The sequence below is a fragment of the Camelus dromedarius genome, chromosome 4, assembly GCF_036321535.1.
Source record: "Camelus dromedarius isolate mCamDro1 chromosome 4, mCamDro1.pat, whole genome shotgun sequence".
Lineage (NCBI taxonomy): Eukaryota > Metazoa > Chordata > Mammalia > Artiodactyla > Camelidae > Camelus > Camelus dromedarius.
In genome coordinates this window covers 3,783,162-3,806,416 of record NC_087439.1, presented here as the reverse complement: position 1 = coordinate 3,806,416, position 23,255 = coordinate 3,783,162, and the positions used below count along the sequence as shown (strand labels likewise).

The 23,255-nt window shown below is 53.4% G+C and overlaps 1 protein-coding gene across 1 annotated transcript in view; it reads right to left on the bottom strand.

Moving 5' to 3' along the window:
* ARHGEF4 (Rho guanine nucleotide exchange factor 4) overlaps nucleotides 1-22,118 on the bottom strand; it is a 200,632-nt gene extending 178,514 nt beyond the window's left edge. Inside the window, 1 exon segment of the mRNA XM_064484658.1 lies at nucleotides 22,062-22,118. Coding sequence (XP_064340728.1) covers nucleotides 22,062-22,100 — 39 coding nt within the window. The 5' untranslated portion in view covers nucleotides 22,101-22,118.
* Between the last annotated feature and the right edge of the window lie 1,137 nt (nucleotides 22,119-23,255).

Sequence of the window (23,255 nt, the reverse complement as noted above, 5' to 3'; positions counted from 1 at the left end):
GGGAGGGCGTGGGCCTGCACGTCCCAGACCGCTGGCATGAAGTGTCTCCTGCAGCAGACTCCACGACAAACCATGAGATTGGCAGTCAGGTAACTGTGGAAAATGCTATAAGGTTAAATTTAAAATTTTTTCCTACAGATGTCTCAAAGCATTTGTACACTAGTGGGCATTTTAAAAAAAACTCCAGGGGTAGGAAGCTGAGGTTTGGAAAAGTCCCTTGTCCCAGAACTGAGCCGCAGCCCTCCCACCCGCTGGCCGGAAACCTTGGGCCAGTCGTGCCACTTTCTAAACCACAGTCTTTCATCAGTAAAGTGATGCGACTGTCACTCAGTGACCTCTTAGGGGGGCCTCTACTGTGACATCCGTGGCTTCAGATGTGCTTCTGTGGAAACCCTGTTCTCATGCCAGTGCTGGCAAAGCATCGCCTAGGACCAGCGGCCTGCTCCTCAGAGCCTCTGTCCCTCATCTGCGAAATAGGGCTGACAGCACTTGGGCCCAGGAGAGCTGAGAATTAAAAGTCATGGATTTAGACGTTTGGCACACAAAGAGCACCCCAGAAGTGAGCTCACCCCCTCAGTTTCCACCCTGGCTCTAGCCTTGAGAGTCCTGACTCTGGGAGGTTGCTTAATTTTCCAGCCTTCACTCAACTCAGTGTACACCACTCTGAGAGGGCTACGTGGGAACACAGTGGAGGCAGGAAAATAAGGGCCATTCAAACACGAAGCGATGCTCTTTCCTGTCTCCTCTCCAGGATGGTGTCCTGGCAGCTCGTGGCCCTGGGATGCACTCCCTCTGGCTGGACCAGTCTCTGGGCCCCGCCCACATCCTTCATGTCCATTTCGGCTTTTCCATCCCGACATGCCCACCCCTCTGTCTGAAACGTACCCCCTTCCAACTACCCAGTTCTACCCAAAGTCCTCCCCTGTTCCCAGGGCCGAGTCGAGTCTCAACTCTCCCATCAGGCCCTCCCCTTGAATCTTTTGCCAACATCCACCTGCCCCATGCTCTCATCTCCTCTTTGCTCTCCAGGGCTTGGGAAGAAGCCACATGAGGGAAAAGTGGAAACACACATGAAAGAAACAGTCTCGCAGGCCTGCGGCCTCCCTGGCAGTGGTGTCTTTCTGCAAGGCCCCTGTATGGGGATGACAGCGGAAGATGAATTCTCAGAAGCAGGGGGCTTCTGCGCTGCACCACAACCCTGAGCCTCTTCAGCAAGTGTGCCCAGAAAGGCAGATAATAGAGCTTTTCAGCTGCTGCCAGGGCAAGCCTGATCGCCAAAGGGGTCCTGCTTGCCACGACTGGTTCCAGCGAGGGGCCTCACTCAGCCCCTTCTCTGTGTGACTGCAGCTGACGTCCGAGACACGGCTCGGTTCTCAGCCCAGCCTCTGGTCCCCAAGGTGAACAAGCAAAATCATAAAACCCTTCTCTACTCTTTTCCTGCAGGGTTTGACCTGTAAGAAGTGGCCATTCCCCAGGAGAGCAAGGGCTCTGTTTTAATACAGAAGCGTCCACTCCTAACTCGGCTGTGACCGCTGGACACAGGACGCCGTCTCCCGGGGCTCCCACCCCTCTAGCTCCCTTCCACACCCCTCCTTCTCCCTAAGTGTAGGGGCATCGTTCCCCCTTGAGGCTTCTGCGCTCCTCCTGATTCTAGATGAGGTCCCTGGATCATCTCGGTCTCCTTGGCTTCAAATGCTCCCTACGTGCTCAGCACCACCGAGTAGGTGTCATCGGCCTTGCTCTGCAGGCTCACGGGCCTCGTGCCACCAGGACTCGCTGCTTATCTCATCAATGCCTCGAAGCCTGGTCCCAAACAACACCAAGGATCTCACCCTGCCCCGTCCTGTACTCTCTGTTCACCAGTGATACCACCATCACTCAGCAGGGGAGGGCGGAAATGCTACATTCTTCTGGACTTCCTCTCTCCCTCATCCCACCTCCTCGCCGGCTCCAAGTCTTGTGGATTACATCTCTCAAGTGCTCCCGGGAAATCCACTCCTCCACCCACTGCCACTGGTCCAGCTGTAGCTCCTCATGACTGGCACAGGTCATTTTCGCAGTGTTCAAACCCCTCTGCAGGCCTCCAGCTGTCTCTCCTTACTCTGTTGCCAGACAGATCTTTCTAAACCATAAACGAGAAACTTTATCACATCAGCCCCTCCCATCAAAAATCTGTGGAGTCCCCTCTGTGCAGGCTGAATAAGAACCCCCGAGGTGTCCATGTCCTAATCTCCAGGACCTGTGGACATTACCTTTTATGGCAAGAGGGACTCTGCAGATGTGAGTAACTCAAGATACTGAGTTGGGGAGATGTTCCTGGATTATCCCAGTGGCTCCGTGTCATCACCAGCGTCCTTATCAGGGAAGTGAAGGAGGAATCAGAGTCAGACAAGACCATGTGATGCTGGAAGCCAAGAATGATGTGAGACCTCGGAAGATGGAGCAGGCCATGAGCCAAGGAAGATGGGCAACCAGTAGAGGCTGAAAAAGGCAAGAAACAGGTTCTCCCCTTGAGCCTCCAGAAGGAGCCAGCCCGGAGGACACCTTGACTTGAGCCCACTGAATCTGACTTCGGACTTTTGTCCTCCTGAGCTGTAAGACAATAAATTAAGCTACTACGATGGCGGGAATTTGTTACAGCAGCCATGGTAAACTAATACACTCCATAAAATTTCCAACAGAATCCACTCTAGAATGACACAAGGTCCTCCTGTCTGATCTGACCACTCTCTCTCCAGCCCTTTCCCTCTCTGTTCCATGCACAGAGGGCTCCAATTGTATAAAATCCTTGGCTTTTGTTCCAGAAAGACGCCACTCTTTCACACCTCTGTGCCACAGCTGGCCCTGCTCGCTAGACCACCTTTCCCCCACGTTGCACTTAGCCCAGGGCCAGGAAGGGCTTAGCTCCCCTGGGAAACCCCGCCTGCTCCGCTTTATCTGCCACTAAGGCTAATCCCCCAGTCCGGGTGAGGAGACCCTCTGCTCTGTTTCCGTGTCACTGTGGCCTTGTAAGAAATTCCTCAGTTAAGAAAAAGGCATCAGGGAGGTTCTGTTTCCAAGTTAGATGAAGTAAGCACACTCCACCCTGCCCCTCCCACTAAATGCAGCTGTGCGGCTCCGACAGAGCAGCTGTTTGAGGGCTCTTGAAAGTAAATAGTAGCAATCAGATAGGAGAGAAAGCCAGAGTCTGAAATGCCACTGAGGTGAGTTTGATGGCTGGCACCCCTTGCCCGACCTGGAAATGGGCACCAGGGCTCAAACAGAGAAAAGTCTGGGATGAGACTTTTAGAACTGACCCGAGGAAGAGGAAAGGGACTTGAAACACTCAGGAGTGGTGGGAAGTCTCCCATGTAATTACTTTTCTTTTTTCCATTTTCTTATGTGCCAAAAGAAATGACCACTGAAATTAGAAAATATTTTCAACAGGATGAAAATGAAAACACAACACATAGTTATGAAAGTGGCCATCAATGCTAATCCCTTGGACAAGAAAAGGAGAATAAAGGAATATTATGAGCAATTCCATAGCCATAAATTTGATATCTCAGGTGAAATGGACCGATTACTTGTAAGACACAAAGATTAAGGACTTGTACTAAAATTCACACAAAGAGGATCATCTGGATTTGAAGTCTATCTGTCAAAGACTGAATCAATAATTACTAACATTCCAAAAGAGAAAGCACCAGGCCCAGCTTATTTCACGGACAAATTCTACCAAACATTTAAGGAAGCAATTCTCCACAATCTCTTCCAGAAGACAGACTCAGAGGGAATACTTCGTAACTCATCCTATGAGGCCAGCATTTCCCTGATATGAAAACCAGAAAAAGACATCACAAGAAAGGAAAACTACAGACTGATAGCTCTTCTGAATAGAGATGTAAAAGTCCTCAACAAAACATTAGCAAGTCGAATCTGACAATGTATTAATAAACATTATACACCACAACCAGGCGGAGATTTATCCAGAGTATGCAAAGCTGGTTCAACATCTGAAAATCAATTAATGTAATCCATCCATCAACAGGCTAAAGAAAAATCACATGATCATATCAATAGATGCATAAATAGCATTTGACAAAATCCAACATCCAATCATGATGAAAACTCTCAACAAAGTAGGGTTAGGGGGAAATGGCGAGAAGCCAGATGCTTTCCCCCTAAGATTGGAAACAAATTAAGAATGTTCCCTCTGACCACTCCTATTCAACACTGTACTGGAAGTCCTAGCTAATGCAATAAGACAAGAAAAAGAAACAAAAAGCAAACAGATTGAAAAGCATGAAATACATCTGTCTTAGTCTGCAGACAACATGATTGTCTATATAGAAAATTCTAAGAAATTTACAGAAAAAGCTCCTAGGACTAATAAGTGAGTTCAGCAAGGTAACAAGATACAAGCTCAATATACAATAATCCGTTGTCACAATCATTAGGATGACTCTTAACAAAAAAGACAGAAAATGACAAATGCTGGCAAAGATGTAGAAAAATTGGAACTCTTGTGCATTTGTTGCTGGGAATGTAAAATGGTGCAGCCACTGTGGAAAACAGTAGTTCTCAAAAAATTAAAGATAGACTCACCATATGATCCAGAAATTCCACTTCTAAGAAAGAATTGGAAAAAAAAAGAAAGATATCTCATAATTGTTAGCATTCACTCCACATTACAGATCCCAACACACACCCTTATGTCTACCCTCGGCAACCTCTAGTCTACTTTCTGTCTCTATAGATTTGCCTATTCTGGACATTTTCTGTAAAGGGAGTCAAACATCAGGTTGTCTTTTGTGACTGGCTCCTGTCACTAGGCATATATTTGAGATTCATCTATGTTGTATTTGTCAGTAACTTTTGTTGCTGAGCAGTATTCCATTCTATAGATACACCACAATTTATTTATCCTATCAATTGCTGATGAGTCATTCACAATTTTGGACTATTATAAACAAAGCTGCTTTGATTATTCAGGTTCAAGTCTTTGTGTGGATGTAAACTTGCATTTCTCTTAGATAAATACAGAGGAGTGGAATTGCTGGGTTATGTGGTAATCCTATGTTTAACATTTTGAGGAACCCCCAAACTGTTTTCCCAAGTGGCCGCTCCATTTTCCAATCTGACCAGGAATGTATAAGGGTTCCAACCTGTCTACGTCCTCACCAACACTTGTTCTTATCTATATTTTTCATTACCGTCATGCTGGTGGGTGAGAAGTGGCATCTCATTGTGATTTTGCTTTGCATTTTCCTAATGAGTAGTGATACAGAGCAAATCCTGATGTGTTTGTTGGACACTTGTATACCATCTTTGGAGAAATGTCTATGTAAATCCTTTACCTACTTTTAATTCGGGGTTATTTGTGTTTTATCACTGAGTTGTAAGGCTTGTCTATATACATCTGGTACTATTGTTGTACATAGTGTGTCTATAAATATTATAAGCTCATCGACACATCGTTATAATTATTACTTTATACAATTTTTCATCTTTTTAAAAAGCTGAGAGAAGTATATATTTATAGAGTTTGTTATATTAACCTTCTTATTTATCATTTCTGTTTCTCTTCATTTCCTTCCATGGATCTGAGTTATGTCTGATAACCTCCAAAACAGCTTTATTCCCAATCACCTTTGTACCATTCCTGTCAAATATCTTGCATGTCTATAGGTTATAGAGACCCATTAATACAATAATATGCAGATTATTTTTCGCAATCGCTTTCTCAACAGTTAAGAGGAGAAAGAAGGAGAAATATGCGATTATCACTGTCTCTTACCTAGACAGTTACCTTTACTGGCATTCTCTGTTTATTCATGCAGATTTGAATTATTCTCTGGTGTTATCTGCTCTCAGCCTGAAGAATTTCTTTCAGTATTTCTTGTAAGGCAGATTGGCTAGCAACAAATTCTTTCCATTTTTCTGTATCTGAGAATGACTTTATCTTACCTTCGCCTCTCCTTCTGGTACTCCCATTATGCATATATTGATGTACTTAATTGTATCCAGCATTTCTCTGAGGCTCTGTTCATTTTTCTTCATTTTCCCCCTCTCTTCTTCAGATTGTATGATCTTTATTATTCTATCTTCAAGCCCATTAATTCTTCTGCTGGCTCAAATCTATTGTTCAGCCCCTCAAGTAAAATTTTCATTTTGGTTATTGTACTTTTCAACTCCAGAATTTCCACTGGCTAATGTTTATGTTTTCTATATCTTCATTGATATTTTCTATTTGGTGAGACACTTATTACATCTCCCTTAAATTCTTTATGCATGGTTTCCTGTTGTTCTTTGAACATCTTTATAATAGCTGAAGTCTTTGTTCTGCCTATGCCACCATCTACACCCCTTCAAGGTATTTCTATTGCTTGCTTTTCTCCCCCTGTGTGTGGGTCACACTTTCCTACTTCTTTGCATGTCTTGTATTTTTTATTTTTTCACTGTTCTTGTCAAAAACTGGACATTTCAGATAATATATTGTGGCAATTCTGGATATTAATACTGCCCCCCAGGGTGTTGATGTTTTTGTTGTTTGGTCAATTGTTGGGGGGGGTTGTTTGTTTTTGTTTTGTTTTGTTTTTTTAGTGACTTGACTGACCTAATCTGCAAAGTCTATTTCCTCACAGTGTGGAGCCTCTGATATCCCTCTTCAGGATTTTTTTCTTCTTATTTTTGTCTTTTTGACAGGTAACCTAGGGATTGTCCCTTGGCCAGTCTGAGCCACTTATTGGCTAATGGTTATGCTTAAGTCTCCCTGACTTGTTAGATGTTTACCCTTTATAGGGTTAATGAACAGAAATTTCAATTAAATAGAGTCTTGAGACCAGAAGTGGGACCTCTCATGCCCTGAGATGATAGTCGAGCCCAACAAGAAGAGCCGCCTTCTATCCTGACACCCCAGCCAATGAAAAGCCATGGACTCTTTGTTTACTGTAGCCCCTCCACAACTTCCTCTCCCCTCTATAAAAGCGTCCTCCTTCTCCTGCCATCCAGGGACTTGCATGTGGCTCACCATGCTTGCAGACCCCAGATTGCCCTTCTCTGCTGACCCCAAATAAACCCACCTTTGCTGGAGAAATGTCTAGCAGTCTGTATGTTTCAGGTCAACCCTTTACCATTAGATGTGTATATAGCTTGGAAGGTGCTATTACGGTTCAGGGAGTTTAAAGTTGGACAGTTTGGTCCAGCTTTAGCTGGGGACCAGTAGTTCCCTCTCTGATCATTCCTGAGAGGGTGCAGCCTTGTGTAGGTATACAGTCTTCCAGAATTCCAGTGATGTGTGTGGTTTTATCTTAAAGCATGACCTCCTAGGAGTCGTGCCTGGGCAAGAATTGATTATTGCTCAGCCTTTCAGCCAGTGTTTGGTCACAGGATCTTCTAGGCCCCTTTTGCCACTGAGGCTTCTGCCCTGTGTCGACAGGTCTGTGTGTGGCTTGGAGAATGCTCCCACATCTGCCCACAGCCTGCTCTGGTGGCCCCTGCATGGCTGCAGTGAGCAGTGTACACACCCTTCCCAACTCCCAGGGCTGCTGTGATCTCAGAAGGACTCTTCTCAGCTGCATCTGCTAAACTTTTTCTTGTTCTGCCATTTGCTCATTTTCTGAACCTGCATTACTCAAACCCCACACTCTTCAAGGAAAGGACTGGCCTTTGACTGGCTCTTGGGAGATAACCTCAGAGCTCGTGGAATATCCTGCCTGGTAAGAGTGTCTGCCCTATGCTGTCGGCAGCATTTTACAGGTGAGAAGACTGAATCAGCTTAAGTGATGTGTCCGGAGTGGCCCATTTACACCACGGCACTCATCTTGCTCAACCTGCTTCCCTTCCCCATCTGTTGTTTTGAACTTTTGTATGAGATTCCCCCCCAGCAGACCCCGGCCCGGGCCTTGACATGGGTGTGGGGAGCCAGAGAGTCCTCATGTATGAAGGTGTCGAGCAGGAAAGGCCAGGCCAGGGCTGGGACACGGCCCCAGGGAACCCAAGGAACCAGACAGGCGTGGCACCTGCCAGGTGAACCATGATGGGAGTTCCCTGACCTGGGTGCATCAAGCTTCCAGAGGGAGGCAGCTTCCTCCCTGAAACCTGAGAAGCTCCTTGGCCTGTTCTGGAGGCAGACTCATGATCCCCAGGGAAGCAGAGTTTGCTCCGAGCCCAGGAGAGCAACAGATCTTTTAATATTCTCCCCCTGGGTGCCATGGCTTTGACCTTTTCCCACTAAGCCCTCTTCTGTCCTGCTCCTGGGCTCTGGGAAGGATGTAGACCTGCCGCCTTGAGAAGCGGTGGCCTCCTGTGCCCCTCAGTCCTTGCCCCGGGTCTCAGCACACCCACAGCTGATGTCACCCCTCCTGGCTCTCTGCTGTCATCAGGAAATGTCTGGGATTAATGCATCCTAGCCCTTCTCTGCTTCCAGACTTCTCCCTTGCACATCCCCACTCACATCTAGGCGTCTCCTGAGACGTTCACATTCCCAGCACAGCCCTCACCGATTCTTTGCCTTGGTCCATGTTGTCCCCGCCTCCTTCACAGGCTCCCCCAGCTCACTCCTTGGCTCTCCCCCCGGACATCATGAATCCGTACAGGGGCACAGGGCCCTCACCTAATGTTCCCCACACGCCTGGCTCCTCGGGAGTCTCCCCCCTCCCCAGCAGGGCTGACCACGTCCTGTCCTGGGTTCCCCAGCACCTGCCACTTCTTGTCCTCCCTCTGACCGCCACTGGGGCGAGCTGTTGCTGTCGTTGTTGTGACTGTTGGGGACCTGCCTGTCTCCATGGCTGGACTACCAGCTCTTCCAGGGGGAGTGGGTCTCAGCGCCTCCAGGACTCCTGCCCCGGCACAGGGCCTCCCACAGGGCAGCTGCCCAAAAAACCCATGGGTGAAAATTGTGAGGTTGGGGAAATCTGTCTCTCTTATTATAAAAATAACATCTGTGATAACAAAATAGCTACACATGAAGCGCTCACCGTGAGACCCGTGCCTTACAGACATTATTTCATCTTAAAATGAGGCAGGCGTTCTTTGTCTGCAGGTATCCTTACTGAAGCTCGGAACAGCTACTTGCCCGAGCCACTAAGAGGTGGCATTTGAATTTGGGAAGGTCTTCCTGACTCCCCATCTCAGGATGCAGGAACATCAACTCGTGATGGCTCATGTGAGCCTTGCCGGAACTTGGCAGAACAAGCCTTCAGGTCCCCACGATTCCTGCGGACCGTGTCCACGGGGCCCCGAGAGGGTGGGCGACTCCTCTAGGTCACTGACGAGTGGGTGGCGGCAGCAGTCGGGAGATTACGGTAGCTGTGCGTCCAGATGAATGACACGCTCTGCTTCTCCACGTGACCACGCGGCACAGGCTCCGGGCTCCAAGCTGCAGCTCCCGCGGCCCCGCCCCATCCTCTTGGGCCGGAGGCAGTGCCCCGCCGGCCGGCTACCCCTCCGAGGCCTGGCTGCCCATTCAGCTCCTTCCCGGCCGAGTGGTGGGGCCGGCCCTCCTCTCACGCAGCAGAGGAAGTTTCCCGATCCGAAGGAACTGCTCCCGGCTTCTGGCTTGGAGCACATTCCTGCTCACAGTTCCTGGCTGTGTCTTTACCGGGGAACAGCCTTCCTCTCCCCGAGAAGACAGAGCTGCCTGAGAAACAGCGCTGCGCAATTCACCAATGCAGACTAGCGCTGGCGGGGGCGGGTGGGGCGCTTCACAGGCTCTCCTCCCTACAGGGAAATCGGGAGCCACAGAGCAGCTCGTTCCCCTGACCGGTGGCTGCCAGACTGAAGCCTGTCACCATCGGCAGTTGGGCTCTGATTCGTACTCTCTGCATTTCCCAGGTCACGCCTCCCCCCCCCACCCCCACCCCGGCCCCCCCAACCCCCAATGCCACCAGCCCGAAAAAAGGCACGAGCTGACCTCTGGGCATGGAGACTGTCCCATCCCAGCTTCAGTCAGTACCCACCCTTCTCCACGTGCAAGCACACCTGCACCTCTGGAGCAGTCAGCACGCACAAAGCTGGAGAGCCTCACCTCCCCCTACTCTCTCGGCCGTCCTGTGCGCGGGGTTGGTGGGGGGTCTCAGCAGGGGGGTCACCTCTGTCCTGCTGCACACAGACCTACTCAGAGGAACCAAGAGAACTGCTTGTGGTGGGAACGTGGCCGTGGCAGCCCCGGGCCGGGTCCAGGAGGCCCTGCACCTGGGAGTCCCAGGCTGCTCTGCAGGCTCGTGAAGGGCCGGGAGCGCATCACACCTGCGCAGGGAGGGGGCTCCTCCCTCGGACACAGCCAGTGCCCCCACAGGCGCACACGCATGCCAGAGGCCCCGGATATCCCCAGAACGTCATCAGAACGTGTCCCATTGGAAAGCCTAGATTGCTGGCGCCTGCCCAGTTTGGTGGGAAAGCAGGGGTACTGGTGTTGGGTCTCATTCCATGGCCACCCCTCTGCTCACCATCCCGGAGGTTTGAGTTGCTTCATCTACAAAATGAGGCTTTTGTTATGAGGGTCGCCTGCCTGCCTGCTGCTGCCACACCCTGCTAAGGACTCTGCCATTCCTACAGTCAGTCCCCTCTGCCCACTGGGCTTTACCATGTGACCGTCATGGACCAGAGGGAGAGAGACATTGGGCCAGTTTGGACAATCTGGAGCTGGGGACCAAATCAAGAGCCACCGGGTGTGTTGGCTGTGGCAATAGACCAGCTAGCGGCAGGGGACAGGGTCTGGGGGTCCCAGGACCAGCCTCGTAGGAGGCGAGAAGGACCAGCTCCCAGGGAAAAGCAGTCCTTGAATGTGGTGACCCATGACTGGCTGGCCCAGCTCTCCAGGCAGACACACAGGGGCCACCTCCCTGAGCCTGCTCCCTGAGGTGTCCTGAGAGGTGACTCCACCTGCACGAAGGGGGACTCAGCAGACGCTGCTCTGTCCATCAGGCACAAAAACCTGCCGGTAACAAACACACTTCTAGAAACGATACAGGTGGCTCCTGGGCCTGGTGGGAACCTCTATGAGAATGTTGGGGAATCCTTCCTTCCTCCCTTGGAGACTTGTCCCTCTGTCCCTGCATGTCACTCTGAGGATGTCCTGGATGTGGGGGTTTCTTCAGGAGCCCCCGATGGACCAGAGTGCCCCATCTGGTAGTGATAGGCCTCCCAGGTTGGGGCTGGGGCTGGGGCTGGGGCTGGGGCCTTGCAGAGATGCATACACTGCGTTTTCTGGCCACGTGGGAGGTTTACAACTGTCCTGTCGCCACGGTGCACAGATGCCACTAAGTTAAGGAGAGCTTTCAAGAGGGAAAAGGAAGTCACTTTTAAGTATGCACATCAGTTATAAATGCACCTTGATTTTAAAAGTACAAAGCTGCTTTTTGAAAAGTACACCTTAAGCTCCAGGAAAGGTGGACTGTTGCCGTGCCTCTAGGGGACCGTTTGAGGTGGGCCTCCCCCAGGTCCTGTGGCAGGAAGGTGGCCCAGCCAGCCCTCTGGGGTGATCCCAGGAGCAGGTGGCTCCTGTACCCCCATCTGACAGCTTGGAGCAGAACTGCCTCTATGAACAGTAAAAGGGGTGACCCTCCAAATAGGACACAGCCTTCCTGCCCATCTCGGTGCCCCTCTGACACAACACTGGACACGACACTGGCCACATGACAGAGTGTCCTCTCCCAAGGCTCCCGTGGCAAGCCAGAGCATCCCCAGATCCTAGGGCTCTCCAGCCACTCTTCAGGGGCTGCTTCACCAAGTAGGCACTGGACCCATCTTAGAAAGAAACAAACTCCTGCTCTGCTAAAGGCCACACAGAGGGGGGCCGGGAAAGCCACAGATCTGAAGGGAGGGGTGGGATGGTGTTGCTGGGCTGGGGTCCTCAGTGCCCCTCCCAGCCGGCCCCCAGTGTACTGAGTCCTTTGCACGGAGGAGTCCCTGCTCCCACCTGGCCTCTCCCACACCTGTGGTCTCCACTTGGCCAGTCAGTGGCGCCCAGAGGTGACCTGCCACATGTATCCCTCCCCATTCCTGAGACCGGGGCTGGGGGAGGAGGACGTGTGTGGAGGGTGAGAGCCACGGGTCCAGGTGCAGGGAGGGGAGGTGGAGCTGGGCGCCACAGGGGTGGGGCCCCATCAGCTGTCCTTTCAGGGCTGCCCGCCCATCCTCCGTGTCTTACTCATCACCCTTCGGGTGGAGGCTGCGTCTTCTCCAAGCCAGCATTTTCCCTGGTGAATCCTCTCCTGACGTTTTATAAACTCCAGGCTCACAGCGAGAGACGGAACTGGGGCAACCCCCAAAGGGCATGAGCGCCCACCTCGGGGTCTAGTCCTCTGAGGGGCCTCACTGTTGAACACTCAAGGTCCTCGGGCCATGCAGTTTACACATGTGAGCTCACTGACTGTCACGATCTGACAGAGGACCATCATTAAGCCCCTTTTACAGAGAAACTGGGGATTTGAGTGACTGAGCCACACCCCACGGGCAGTTAGGATTTGTGGCGCCCCCACATCCACCATGGTGCAGGAAACCTCCTCTGCCTTACGACGGCTCCCACATCGCCCTGTGGCTTTCCTGGTTGAGGAATTCCACCTCCAGGTGGGACAGAGGCAGGGTCCCGAGTTCCCCTGTCAGCTCTGCAGTGCCGGGTGAGGCTAGCTGCCTGGGTGGGCAGGGGAGAACCGGCTACTGGGGGCCGGAGCTGGCTGGGTGGGGGTGGCGGAGGTCAGGGAGAGGCTCAGAGCACCCGCCCTGCTGGACTCAGCAAGTCAGGAACACCTGCAGGGCTCTGAGCTGTGGTCTCCTGCAGCATCACAGTCACCACCGGGCTTCTCCCGAGTACCTGCCTGGGCCCCCTTGGAGAGCTGGGTCACCACGGCCAGAAGGGGAGTGGGCACGGATCTGCAGACACGGCTCTCAGGGTGGGCCATGCACGGACTCACTTCCAACGAGCAAAAAGGACACAGCGGCCACAACAGGCAGAGCCAGCCTGACGTCATAGCGGAGCCTGGTGTCCTCCTGTGGAGCATGAACAGTGGCACGGAACATCACCCGCAGGCACGGCACCCGGGGCTGTGCTGGAGCCCCTCTGGGTTCACGGGTGTCCTGGCCACCCAGACCAAGCAGCCCATGCTGGCTGCCCTGGGCACCGGACAGCTGTGGCTCCACCTATCCCGGATCAGCCTCAGACTAGTCATTTCCTCCCCCCGGGTGAGATTCACCCAATCACGGAGCTGCTTCTGCTTGCTTACACCATCCCGGCTTCCTTAAACCTCCCCAGACCCACTTCCCCAGGCCAGCTCCTGCAGCAAGTCCTTTCTGGCCGCCTCACAGAGCTGCAAGGAGGCACTGCCACTGCCAGGGGCCCAGCACCGAGATGGGCTGACTCTCACCCGACGATCAAGCTCCCCAGGCCCCACATACGCCTCTTACAGGACCAGCCAGAAACGACACACCGTCAACAAGCTCGTTCTAAGGACGCGTGAACGGAAGAAGCCAGAATCGCCTTGTCTCTACTTTAGACAGGGCCTCTACCTCGCTTGCCTGGCTGCCGACCCAGAACCACTGTAGCCTCTGTACCTGTGGCACTCAGGAAGGGGGTGCAGAAAGCAAGGGGGGGTTTTCTAAGAAGGAGGAAGGCTCTGAGAGGGTCCGGCCAAGAGACCTCAGGCCGGTTCCGCCAGGGAGAGACCCTGCTCCGTGGAGTTGTAACTGACGTGCGGTGAACTGGACGCACTGGAGGTGCCGCCAGAGGGTTCTGACACGTGTGCCCGCCTTGAAGCTCTCGCCCCAGACAAGACAGTGAACGTGTCCTCCCGCTCTCCAGCCCCCACCTGCCCCCCACACCCCTGATGAGCCCTCTCTCACTACAGACCTATCAGAAATGCCTGGAATTTTAGATAAATGCAGCCATGCAGCATTCTGGCTGCTCTATTCAGCCTCATTCTCCAGAGAGTCACCCGGGCTGGGATGGGTCCCAGCGGGTCACCCCTCTCTATTGCTGAGCGGTACTCCACGGTACTCCACTCAGCTGTTTTCCACTTTCTCACAAGTTTCAGTCCTCCAGGACTTGGCTTCTCCCAGGGCCACACTGACTGTTCTGTGAAAACGCACCTCGTGCCCATATCTGGGGCTGCGCCTGCAGCGGCAGCCTGAGCAGCACCCTCGCGTGGCCCCGTGTCAGGAGATGCGTTTCCACTCACCTCCACTGGTTCCAGGGATAAATATTTGTTTGGGGGCAGAGAGGAGTAGAGATGGGGAAGGAATGCCCAGGAGAGAAGTAAGCTGTTGAGCGCTCCCCCTGCACTGGGCGACCCGCGTGCTTTTCCAGGCTTTTATTGTCGCTTAACTTTCACAACACCCCTGGGGGGCGGGCAGGCACGAAGGAAGGTGCCCCAGCCCTGCTCCAAGACAGTCAGTGCTCAAGCTCAGAAATCTTCACCTCATTGGCTGAAAGCTGCCAGGAGGGACAAATTCATTCATTTGGGACACACATGGCGAACGGCCAAGGCACTCGGGGCTGGCCTGGGGGGGACTGGATTGACAGCATCACACTGCTGGGGTTCAGCCCCCGTCACATCCAGTGGGCAGGGGCTGCGTCCCCGGGGAAGGGATACAACAGGGCAGTGAGACGTCTGCAGGGCCCCGTGCTGCCCTTTAGTCCAGAGGAGCCCCGAGAATGGCCCTGTCCCAGTGGGTCTGTACTGTCGTACTTCTCAGCCCGGCTGTGCACTGGAGTCACTTGTGATTTAGGAACCAGTGCCCTGGCCCCAGCCTTGAATTCTGAGCCACTCAGTCTGTGCAGCTGGTGACTGTGACGTGCAGCTGTGCTGAGAGATGTGGCCCCAGGTCAGGCATGCAGGGCCACAGCTGCACCCATCTGGGCCATCCGCTCACCCATCACTTGTGCTTCAAAGTCATCTTCTTGTCATTGATTTAACCAGATGCCACTGAGCATGGCTCTCTCTGGATCCTGGATGTCACCTTCCTATCTGCAGTGTGGCCAGGCTCCCAGATAGGTCGGAGCCCCACAGGCCAGCCCAGCCCCTCCCCCCTCTTCCCTGATCCCCGCCAGCTCCGCCATGGACAAGTGTGTGACAACCAGAAAAGGATTTCTCTGTTTCTTCTACCCTACTTCCTGTCCGTGCTGAGTGGCTCACCATGTGGTCAATTTTTAAATCATGTCATATATGATACACGAAGGCCAAATAGATTTATATATGTTATGAAACAATAATAAAATGAGCACCCATGAATCCACCTCCCAGTATTAGGCAGGGTGAGTTTTGAATTCATACACTGATTAATTAGTAAGTACCCGGGAAGCACTGTTTTCACTCTGCTGTGGGATTTTCATATGACATATGTGAGGCACAGGACAGCATGTTTTTGTGTCACTGTCTGGGGCAGAGCACCTTTGGGAGTAAATGGAAAAGCTGGGAACTCGAGGAAAATGGAAATTATAATGTGGAGCCATGGCATCTTCTAAGAACAGTACAAAATAGAAATATACAGTAAGCTGATCCTTAATAAAGGTGCATGTAATGAACATGTGCGTGGTTATAATCCAGTGGGCTCCTATGACTGAAGGAAGCTGAGCTGCAAAGACAGCACAGAGAAGGAGTCCAAAGGGGAGGGAAGGAGGCATCAAGGAAGACTTCCTGGAGGAGGTGATGTGGCATGGCAGCACCCCAGGGCAGGGCAGGGCAGGGCAGGGCAGCCTGTGAGCATGGAGGCACCTCCCAACCCCCGACCTGTGGTACATGAGTCACGAGACAAGGAGCAGCAGGGCCTCACGGGCAGCACCCTCCCCACCCTCAGAGCGCTCACACTGGGCACCCAGGAGGGTCCAGGAGCCGGGCAATAAACCTCACAAACTTACAACTGGCAAGGAGGAGACTGCCCATTTCAGAGATGAGGACATCATGAAAGGACTCCTGAAAGGCAGCACTTCTCATGAGCACAGGGACACCACCCAGTTCGACCTGGCAGGAGAGGCAAACAAAACATTTGGGGCCAGCAAGCCCTACCCAGCACCAAGAGCAAATTCAAACCCAGCTTCTCCCTGAGGGTGTAAACAGTGGCTGGCGTCTCAGGCTGGCTCTGAAAGGGCTGGGTCTGCAGCAAGCAGTGGGGAACACTGTCACGGGCTGGTGGCCGAGGGGAGGACAGGCACCCAGGGTAGGGAAGCTGGGCCCCCTCAGCCCAGAGAGCTAGGCTGAGCCTGGCCCAAGCTTGGAGAGAAGGTTGTGGCAATCTATGTCTCTGAATCATCAGCGCTGGCCGGGCTGCTTAGACCCCCTGGATCATGCACTCCTTTGGGGCTCTGACCTGGCCCAGGTTTTACTTCTGCAAGTCGATTCATTTACAGCACGACGGCCGAGGAGAGTCCGGCGTGTTGGGGAAACAGCAGCCCCGTGTTGGGGAAACAGCAGCCCCGGGGAGGTGCTGAGGGCCTCTGAGCAGGCATCTGAGTCCCACAGCTGGCCTGTCCTGCCCACTCTGCCCTCTCCTCTCTCCGTCATCCCCAGGGACAGCCTCTCCATGACCTCTCACGGGGCAGGGTCTTGGTGGCCTCAGGTGCCTGTTGTGACCTTTACCCAGAAGAGCTGGAGCATGTTGGCGACCCTTTAGCAAACGTCCCTGGGGGCTGGGGTGCACACCCCTCACCCCAAGGCTGGGAGGCTGAGTGAGGCCCAGTGGGGCTTGTCCTTAGTTGTGGTGGGGAGGCATTTGCTGCCTTCCTGACCAGCATCTGAACAGCAGTTGTGACTCACAGGAAGAGGGGGTCCCAGGACCATTGGGAAACTGGGCCCCAGCCATCTTGGAAACAGAATAGGGGCCGATTTCCTTTCTTCCCGCCCTCCAGAGGGCAGCTCGGCTCAGCTCCAGCCAGGACCCTGGATCTTGAGAACAGACCTAAGGCCTACAAGACAGAGGTGGAGGGTACTCTCAGAGAGGAGCGGAGGTGGCCACAGGCAGCCTTAGCAGCTGGCTTGTCCAGCAGGACCGACTCTGCCCCACCTCTCTGGGCCCTGGGAGCTACCCCACACCCTGCCAAGACAGCTCTCTTTTTTCATTTAACTAGAGTCCATTTTTGCCTTTTGCAACCAAGAGCCTTCACTAGTAAAGAAATTGGTAGTAGCGTGATTATAGGTAACAGAGCCTGTGAGAAAGCAGGAGAGGAATGCTGGGATTGCTTAAGCCATCAATTTTTTAAATGATTTTTTAAAAGCAGTCTAGTTTTATTTATTTTGTGGGGGGAGATAATTAGTTTATTTATTTATTTACTTATTTAATGGAGGTACTGGGGATTGAACCCAGGACCTTGTGTATGCTAGGCATGTGCTCTACCACTGAGCTTACCCTCCCCTCTGCTTAATCCACCAATTTGAGGCCAAAGGCAAAGAAAATATATTGGGCATTAAGTTCTGGAACTCTGGCATCTCGGTGCCTGCATGGTGAAGCCTTAATTATAGCAGCCGTGGCTGAGTGTCTTGGAGGGAAAAGTGACTTGTGCTGCAAAGCCTGAGTGAGACATGAAGATGTCCGGTACTGTGGGGTAAGTGTGTTGCTTCTGAATTCCCAGCATTCTTGACTGCACAGAAAGTGGTGTTTTCTCTTCTGCAGCCACAGGCCTGAGATACCCCTGAACCAAGGGCAGTCTGAGTCCATCAATCTGTGGGTTGGTGAGTCATGAAGCTAGCCGAATGGATTGCTTCCCTGCTCCTTGAATGAACGTCAGAGCATCGCTGAGAATAGACAGAGACCCCAGTCTTAGGAATGGGCATCTGTCAAGGCGTTCACAGACCCCCTGCTTCCAGAGCCCGTGATCACCTTGCCTTGTACAGCGAGGCCAGTCCTCCTCACGTCCACCCCTGCCCCTTCCTGGCCTCGAGGACAAAAAGTAGAATCAGATCCCCGCACGGCCGTGGGAACCAATGACCCACTCAAACTATCCAGGAAAAGGCTCACATTTCAGAAAATGATTACATGGTCAACAGGTACTGGCCGGAACCTGGGGAAATGTGAGGGCTGGACCGTGCCAGACTCTGACCTCTGAGGGGAGAGCATCGCTGGGACCAGGGTGAATGTGTGGACATGGGGGCCTCGCCCGTTCTGGGGGCCACAAGCTGGCTCTGGCAGCCAGTGTGTGTTCCCGCAGGTGGCCTGTTGCTTGACTAAAACCTCAGCTTGATACCAACTTCCTGTGAAATGGAAGCGAAAAGGTGGACGTTCCTTGAAGGAATCCAGATATCTGAAGGGGCAGAGTTTGGAGTGGATTTATCAACGGCAACCTGCTCGCCACCCTCAACTGTGTCTCCAGTAGAACGAAACAGACACGCCCTGTCCCCAAGGCACAGAGAAATACCTTGGCAGGAAGAATCTCAACATCTTGGAAAATTGCCCTAAAAGTCGTTCTCTATCAGCTGGGGATGCTGATGAGAAATGCTTCCTGGGTGGCAGATGGGAGTGGTGCGGGCTGGCCCAACAGAGGGTGAGAAGTAGCATTCAGGTGGCAGAAGCTGATGTCTCTGGCATCAACTGATATCATGAGGCTGCCAGGACCAGAATGAATGGGCAACATCAGAGGGTCCCACTAGACTTGGCTAATATTGATAAAAATGTAAAAATAAAAATTTTAACCGGATCTGGTAGACAGAAGGCGCTTGGTGTGCCTAGAACAGTGTCTGGCAGCTAGTAGGTGTTTGATAAGCATTCGTTGATGAAACTCCACTGCCTCACATCTCATTCGTAGGCTTGAGTCAACAGACCTCAAGCTCCTTCCATGAAGAGGAGGCTGGTTACTTGTAACAACATCCTAAACAAACAGCACTGTGAATCTCCCAAAAACTCCTGTGCAGAGAAACACCTAGACCATCTGGAAATTAGTGAACACTGGCTCTGAGCTAACAATGTTCCTGGCGGTGCAGGATGTCACCACAGCCCACACTGGGAGCGAGGATCTGTGGGAGGTGGGAGACACGGCAGGTCATATAGGCAGGCTGGCCATGCACCCACCTCGTGCTAGCCCATTGGAATCCTGAATCTGTCCTCCAGAGATTTCCCTGGCTCCTGGGTGTTCAGATGGCAAAGACACACTCAGTTTGCAGTAGAAACTCCACCCAGGTTCCTTCACCGGTGATGTGGAGACTCCTGTGGTAGGAAAGGCTACCTGGAAGCTCCTGGAACACCCCTTCCCTCCATAATAGGGACTCAGAAGCCTTACTTCATCCCTGGCAGCTAAGGAACCACCAGCCTAGAAACCCCTACTGTAGCTCTATTCGACTTCCCAGCTTGGCTTGTTCAGAAGGCAGGGGGCTCTGAAGGATACCAGTGGACTGTTTCAGGGCCTGTGCTGTCCCACGGGTGACCTCCTAAGTGGAACAAATCTGTCACGGTTCTTGGCCATTGACTTGGTGTAAAATGTGCGTGTGTGTGTGTGTGTGTGTGTGTGTGTCCTCTCTTGGCACCCAGGGATGAGCAGAAGTGGGCTGCCTTCCCCATGACAAGCAGCATAGCTTCACCGCGCTGCTTCAAGGCTTCGCTGATTCTGTGCCATGATCTCGTGCGCAGACACCTTGACCCTTCTGCCCCAGAGGACCTCATGCTGGTCTAGGGCACCACCCTGACTTGGAGAACAGCGAGTAGCAAGGCACCCTAATGTGTACCAGAGTGTGGGGCATAAACTCCATGAATCAGCGGACCTTCCACTTCCGTGAAGCCTCTGGGCAGGCTGCAGAAGTGATCACTTGTCCAGAACGTTTGGGGACAGCCCTTTGATAGCGAAAGCCACGTTGCCAGATGGACCTGGATGTTTGAAGTGACTTACTTCCTCCTTGGGTGGGCTGCTCCAACGCATTTGCTGGGTGATCCCAAAGGCAGTGAGCAGGCTCTCTGCTCTCCCTGCATTGCAAAGGGCTCTGACACATGGCTGTCACACCTCCTGGTTACCACAGTGTCCTGAGTGCCCAGGGCAGAGCAAGCCCCAACAGAAATCTCAGCTGGGGCCTGGGGTTTGAGGGACTGTTCTTGCTCCCAAGCCTTGGTGGGGACTGTGTGTGTCTCTGTTATCAGAGTCTGACTTTGGGCCCCAGCGAGCTGAGTCCCCTCGGATGAAGCAGCGTTCTTGATCAAGCAAGCAACCATCGCTGAGTGGTCCATAAGGGTCCAGGCCCAGGAGGGATCAGGAGGTGGTTCCCTTCACCTCCCACTCCTGTGGCCTCACAGGATGGTCCTTATAACCAGCGTCTGAAGGGAGAGCACGTGTGAATGGTGTTTACAGGTAACTCTGCGAGATACACCTGTACAGCCAGAAGTGGACTGCCAAGGCGTTCAGGGCCCTTCCTGAGGGTGGCTCTGCGGGGCAGGAAAAAGGGACATCCTCTGGCATGAACATCTGGTCGTCTCCATGGTGTACACACCGAGAGGCCTGGGTGTCTCAGGACCTCCAGGTACCCTAGCGTCGGCATCAAAGGCTGGGGACAAGGAGAGGTGCAAAGGTCTCTGGGGACAGGCTGGAAATGTGAGGGCAGTGTATCCCATGAGAATATCTTCCCAAAGGCCCCCTTTCAAAGAGGCTCCCAGTCAGCAGGTGGGCAAGGTGGTCGCCCTGGGATGTCCAGTGACCTCTTCCACAGCAGCAGCTGCCTGATCCCCCAGCTCCTGATTCTGCCCGACAGACTTCCCCTCACCGAGGTTACTGCCATAGATAAGGACCAACATCCCGGGCTCACTGCTCTACAAACACACGTTCCTTCTGTCATAAGACCCACAACCACCTTGAAAAGTGCAGAATTATGGTCCACATTTTTCAAGTCAGAAAAACAAAGACGAGGCGGTTACATGACTGCCCCAAGATTGTACAGCTTGTTAGAAACAGAATCAGAATTCAAAAGTGTGTGTGGGGGGAGGGGTGCCTGTGTGTTCTGAGCCACATACCTGACACCTGCCAGGTTGCCCTGTTCTCACAGGCTTCTCCTGCACACAGCAGTGTAAGTTCCTGAAGGCTCCGCCCCTCTCCCCTCCTGGCGTTTGTGCGCATGTAATCATCGCTGGGGATATGAGCTGATTCACAGGCTGCTCTTCCAGACTGGCGGAGGAACAGGCTGAGGGCAGGGCTCTGACAGGTCCGGTCCTGGGTCACTGGTTTCTTGTCACTTCCCCCAGAGCTCTCAGAGCTGCAGAACTCCACCTGGAACTGCAGTCTGCACTTCGAGGAGAAGGTGGCCTCGCAGCCAGACAGAGCAGCTCCTCCTCCCACCAGGGACAGCGCCACTCTCTGGCCGTGGCCCCAGGCACAGCTGCCCACTCCAGGGCCTGTCACTCCAGCAACACTTCCCTGCCTCTGTTTTATGTAGTTGGTCGCAGTCAGAGCCAACCCCACCCCACCTCCCACCACCTTCCCAGGTTGCTCACCTGGGGAGGTGGAGCTCGGCACTCTGCAGCTGGTTACCCTCTGACAGCGCCCTGGAGCTTACTGCTCTCCATGGGGCCCCATCCGGGCACGGGAGGCAGAGATGCCCCCAAGGGAGCGGGTTCCACTGCCTCTAGTGAGTCGTCCAGGAATTCAAGCCTGGGGAGAGGCACCCCTCGCGTAGAAGTCTAACACTCCCCAGGTTCCTGTTCCCCTGTTCCCAGTTAGATACCCCATTCTCAAAACGGCGCCCCAACCCCGTTGGTATGCTCCCTCGGTACCTCAGGTACTCTCAGCCCGAGTAATCACAGTATCAACCACTTTCTGGGCACCTGCTGGGCCAGGCACAAGCCTTCCTTCTCGGAACCTGCGGTCCTGCGCTGAGAGGTCGAGGCTGCCGCGTGCCCTGCGTGCCGAGGGCGAGCAGGTGCCGGGGAGGCCCGGGGCTGCCGTCCAGCCGGCCTCCGACGGCCACCTCTCCTTCCCCATATTCCGGATGGCCACGCTCCCGGTCTCCAAGTCGGCACGTCGGAAAGTTGGGGGCGGCAGGGAGCGCCCGGGGTGCCCCCCCACCCACCCGGTGCCCAGCGGTCAGCCCGGGGCGCAGCGGCGCGCGCCCGCGGCTCTGCTCCCCGCGCGCTATCAGACGCCGCCCAGCGCGGATCGCCGGCCCCGGGACGCAGCTTCTCACCTTGAAGAAGCTCCGGAGGAAGTGCAGGACGCCGAGCATGGTGGTCCGTCCGCAGCACCGAGCGCCGCGCGCCGCGGAGCCCGAATCCCGGAACGCCGCCGCGCGCCCCGCCCCCGGCCCGCCCCCGGCCGCCCAGACGCCCCGCCTCCCCGCGCCGGGCCGCGACCCGAGACCCGCAGACGCACGCCCGAGCTGCCCACGGACACGGCCTGGCCCGCGCCCCGGGGAGTTCTGGGGGGACCGGGAGCCTCGGAGAGTTTAGTAAGAAAGAACGCGTGAATCCGCGCCCCGCACATCTCAGCAAACACCTCTCAACGCGGGTATCTGCGCCCTACTCGGTGCGCGCCCCCCGTCCCGCAAGACCGCATCTCTGCCCCTCTCCTGCCCGAAAGCTTTGCTTTCGAACTTTTGAGAACTTTCAGAGCATTTGCCCGGCATTCTCGGTTGCCACCTGAAGCAACTGTGTCCCAGAGACGCTTAGCGAGACGTCCGCGCTCACGCACCTGCTGAAAGGCAAGTATGACTGGTGTCCCTAGAGCCGAAATCTGGGTCCAGAACCCACTCCCGCTCCCCTCTCTCCCAGGTGTGTTCCTGCAGGTGGAGAGTCGTCCCTCAGGTAGAGGAGAGTCTGTCTTCTGCTAAGGAGCAAAGGGAGGCCCAGGCTGTTTGCTTTGTGAGGTCTAAGGGGATAAGGCCCGCCCAGGAGGCAGGCTCCAGCTGGCCACGAGGGCCACCATATTTCTAGAGACCAACAAAAATGTCTTAATTTCTTGTAAAATCAAAAGAAAAAATGATGATGATAATAATAATAATAATAAAAATAAAATAATAATAAAGTCCAGCCTGGATGGTAGTCATATTTATATAAACACAGTTGTCAAAAACTATTTTAAATAAATGAAAAAATATATATATATGTGTGTATATATATATATATTTTTTTTTTTTTTTTCATTCTGGAAGGGTCCCACAAAGGACAAGTGCCGAAGGCTGCTGGGTGTCATGCTGCAGTCCTGCTCCAGACCCACCACTTTGAGGATCGGGCATCTCATGGAAGCTTAGCATCTGCCCAGACTGGCTTTGCATGCCCCTGCCCATGCCTGCCTCCTCATCCAACTCCTGGCCCCCCTGAATGCTATTCCGGGGTCAGCAGTACATGTCCAGTGTTGCCCGGCAGACTGTTTTTTCCCCCAC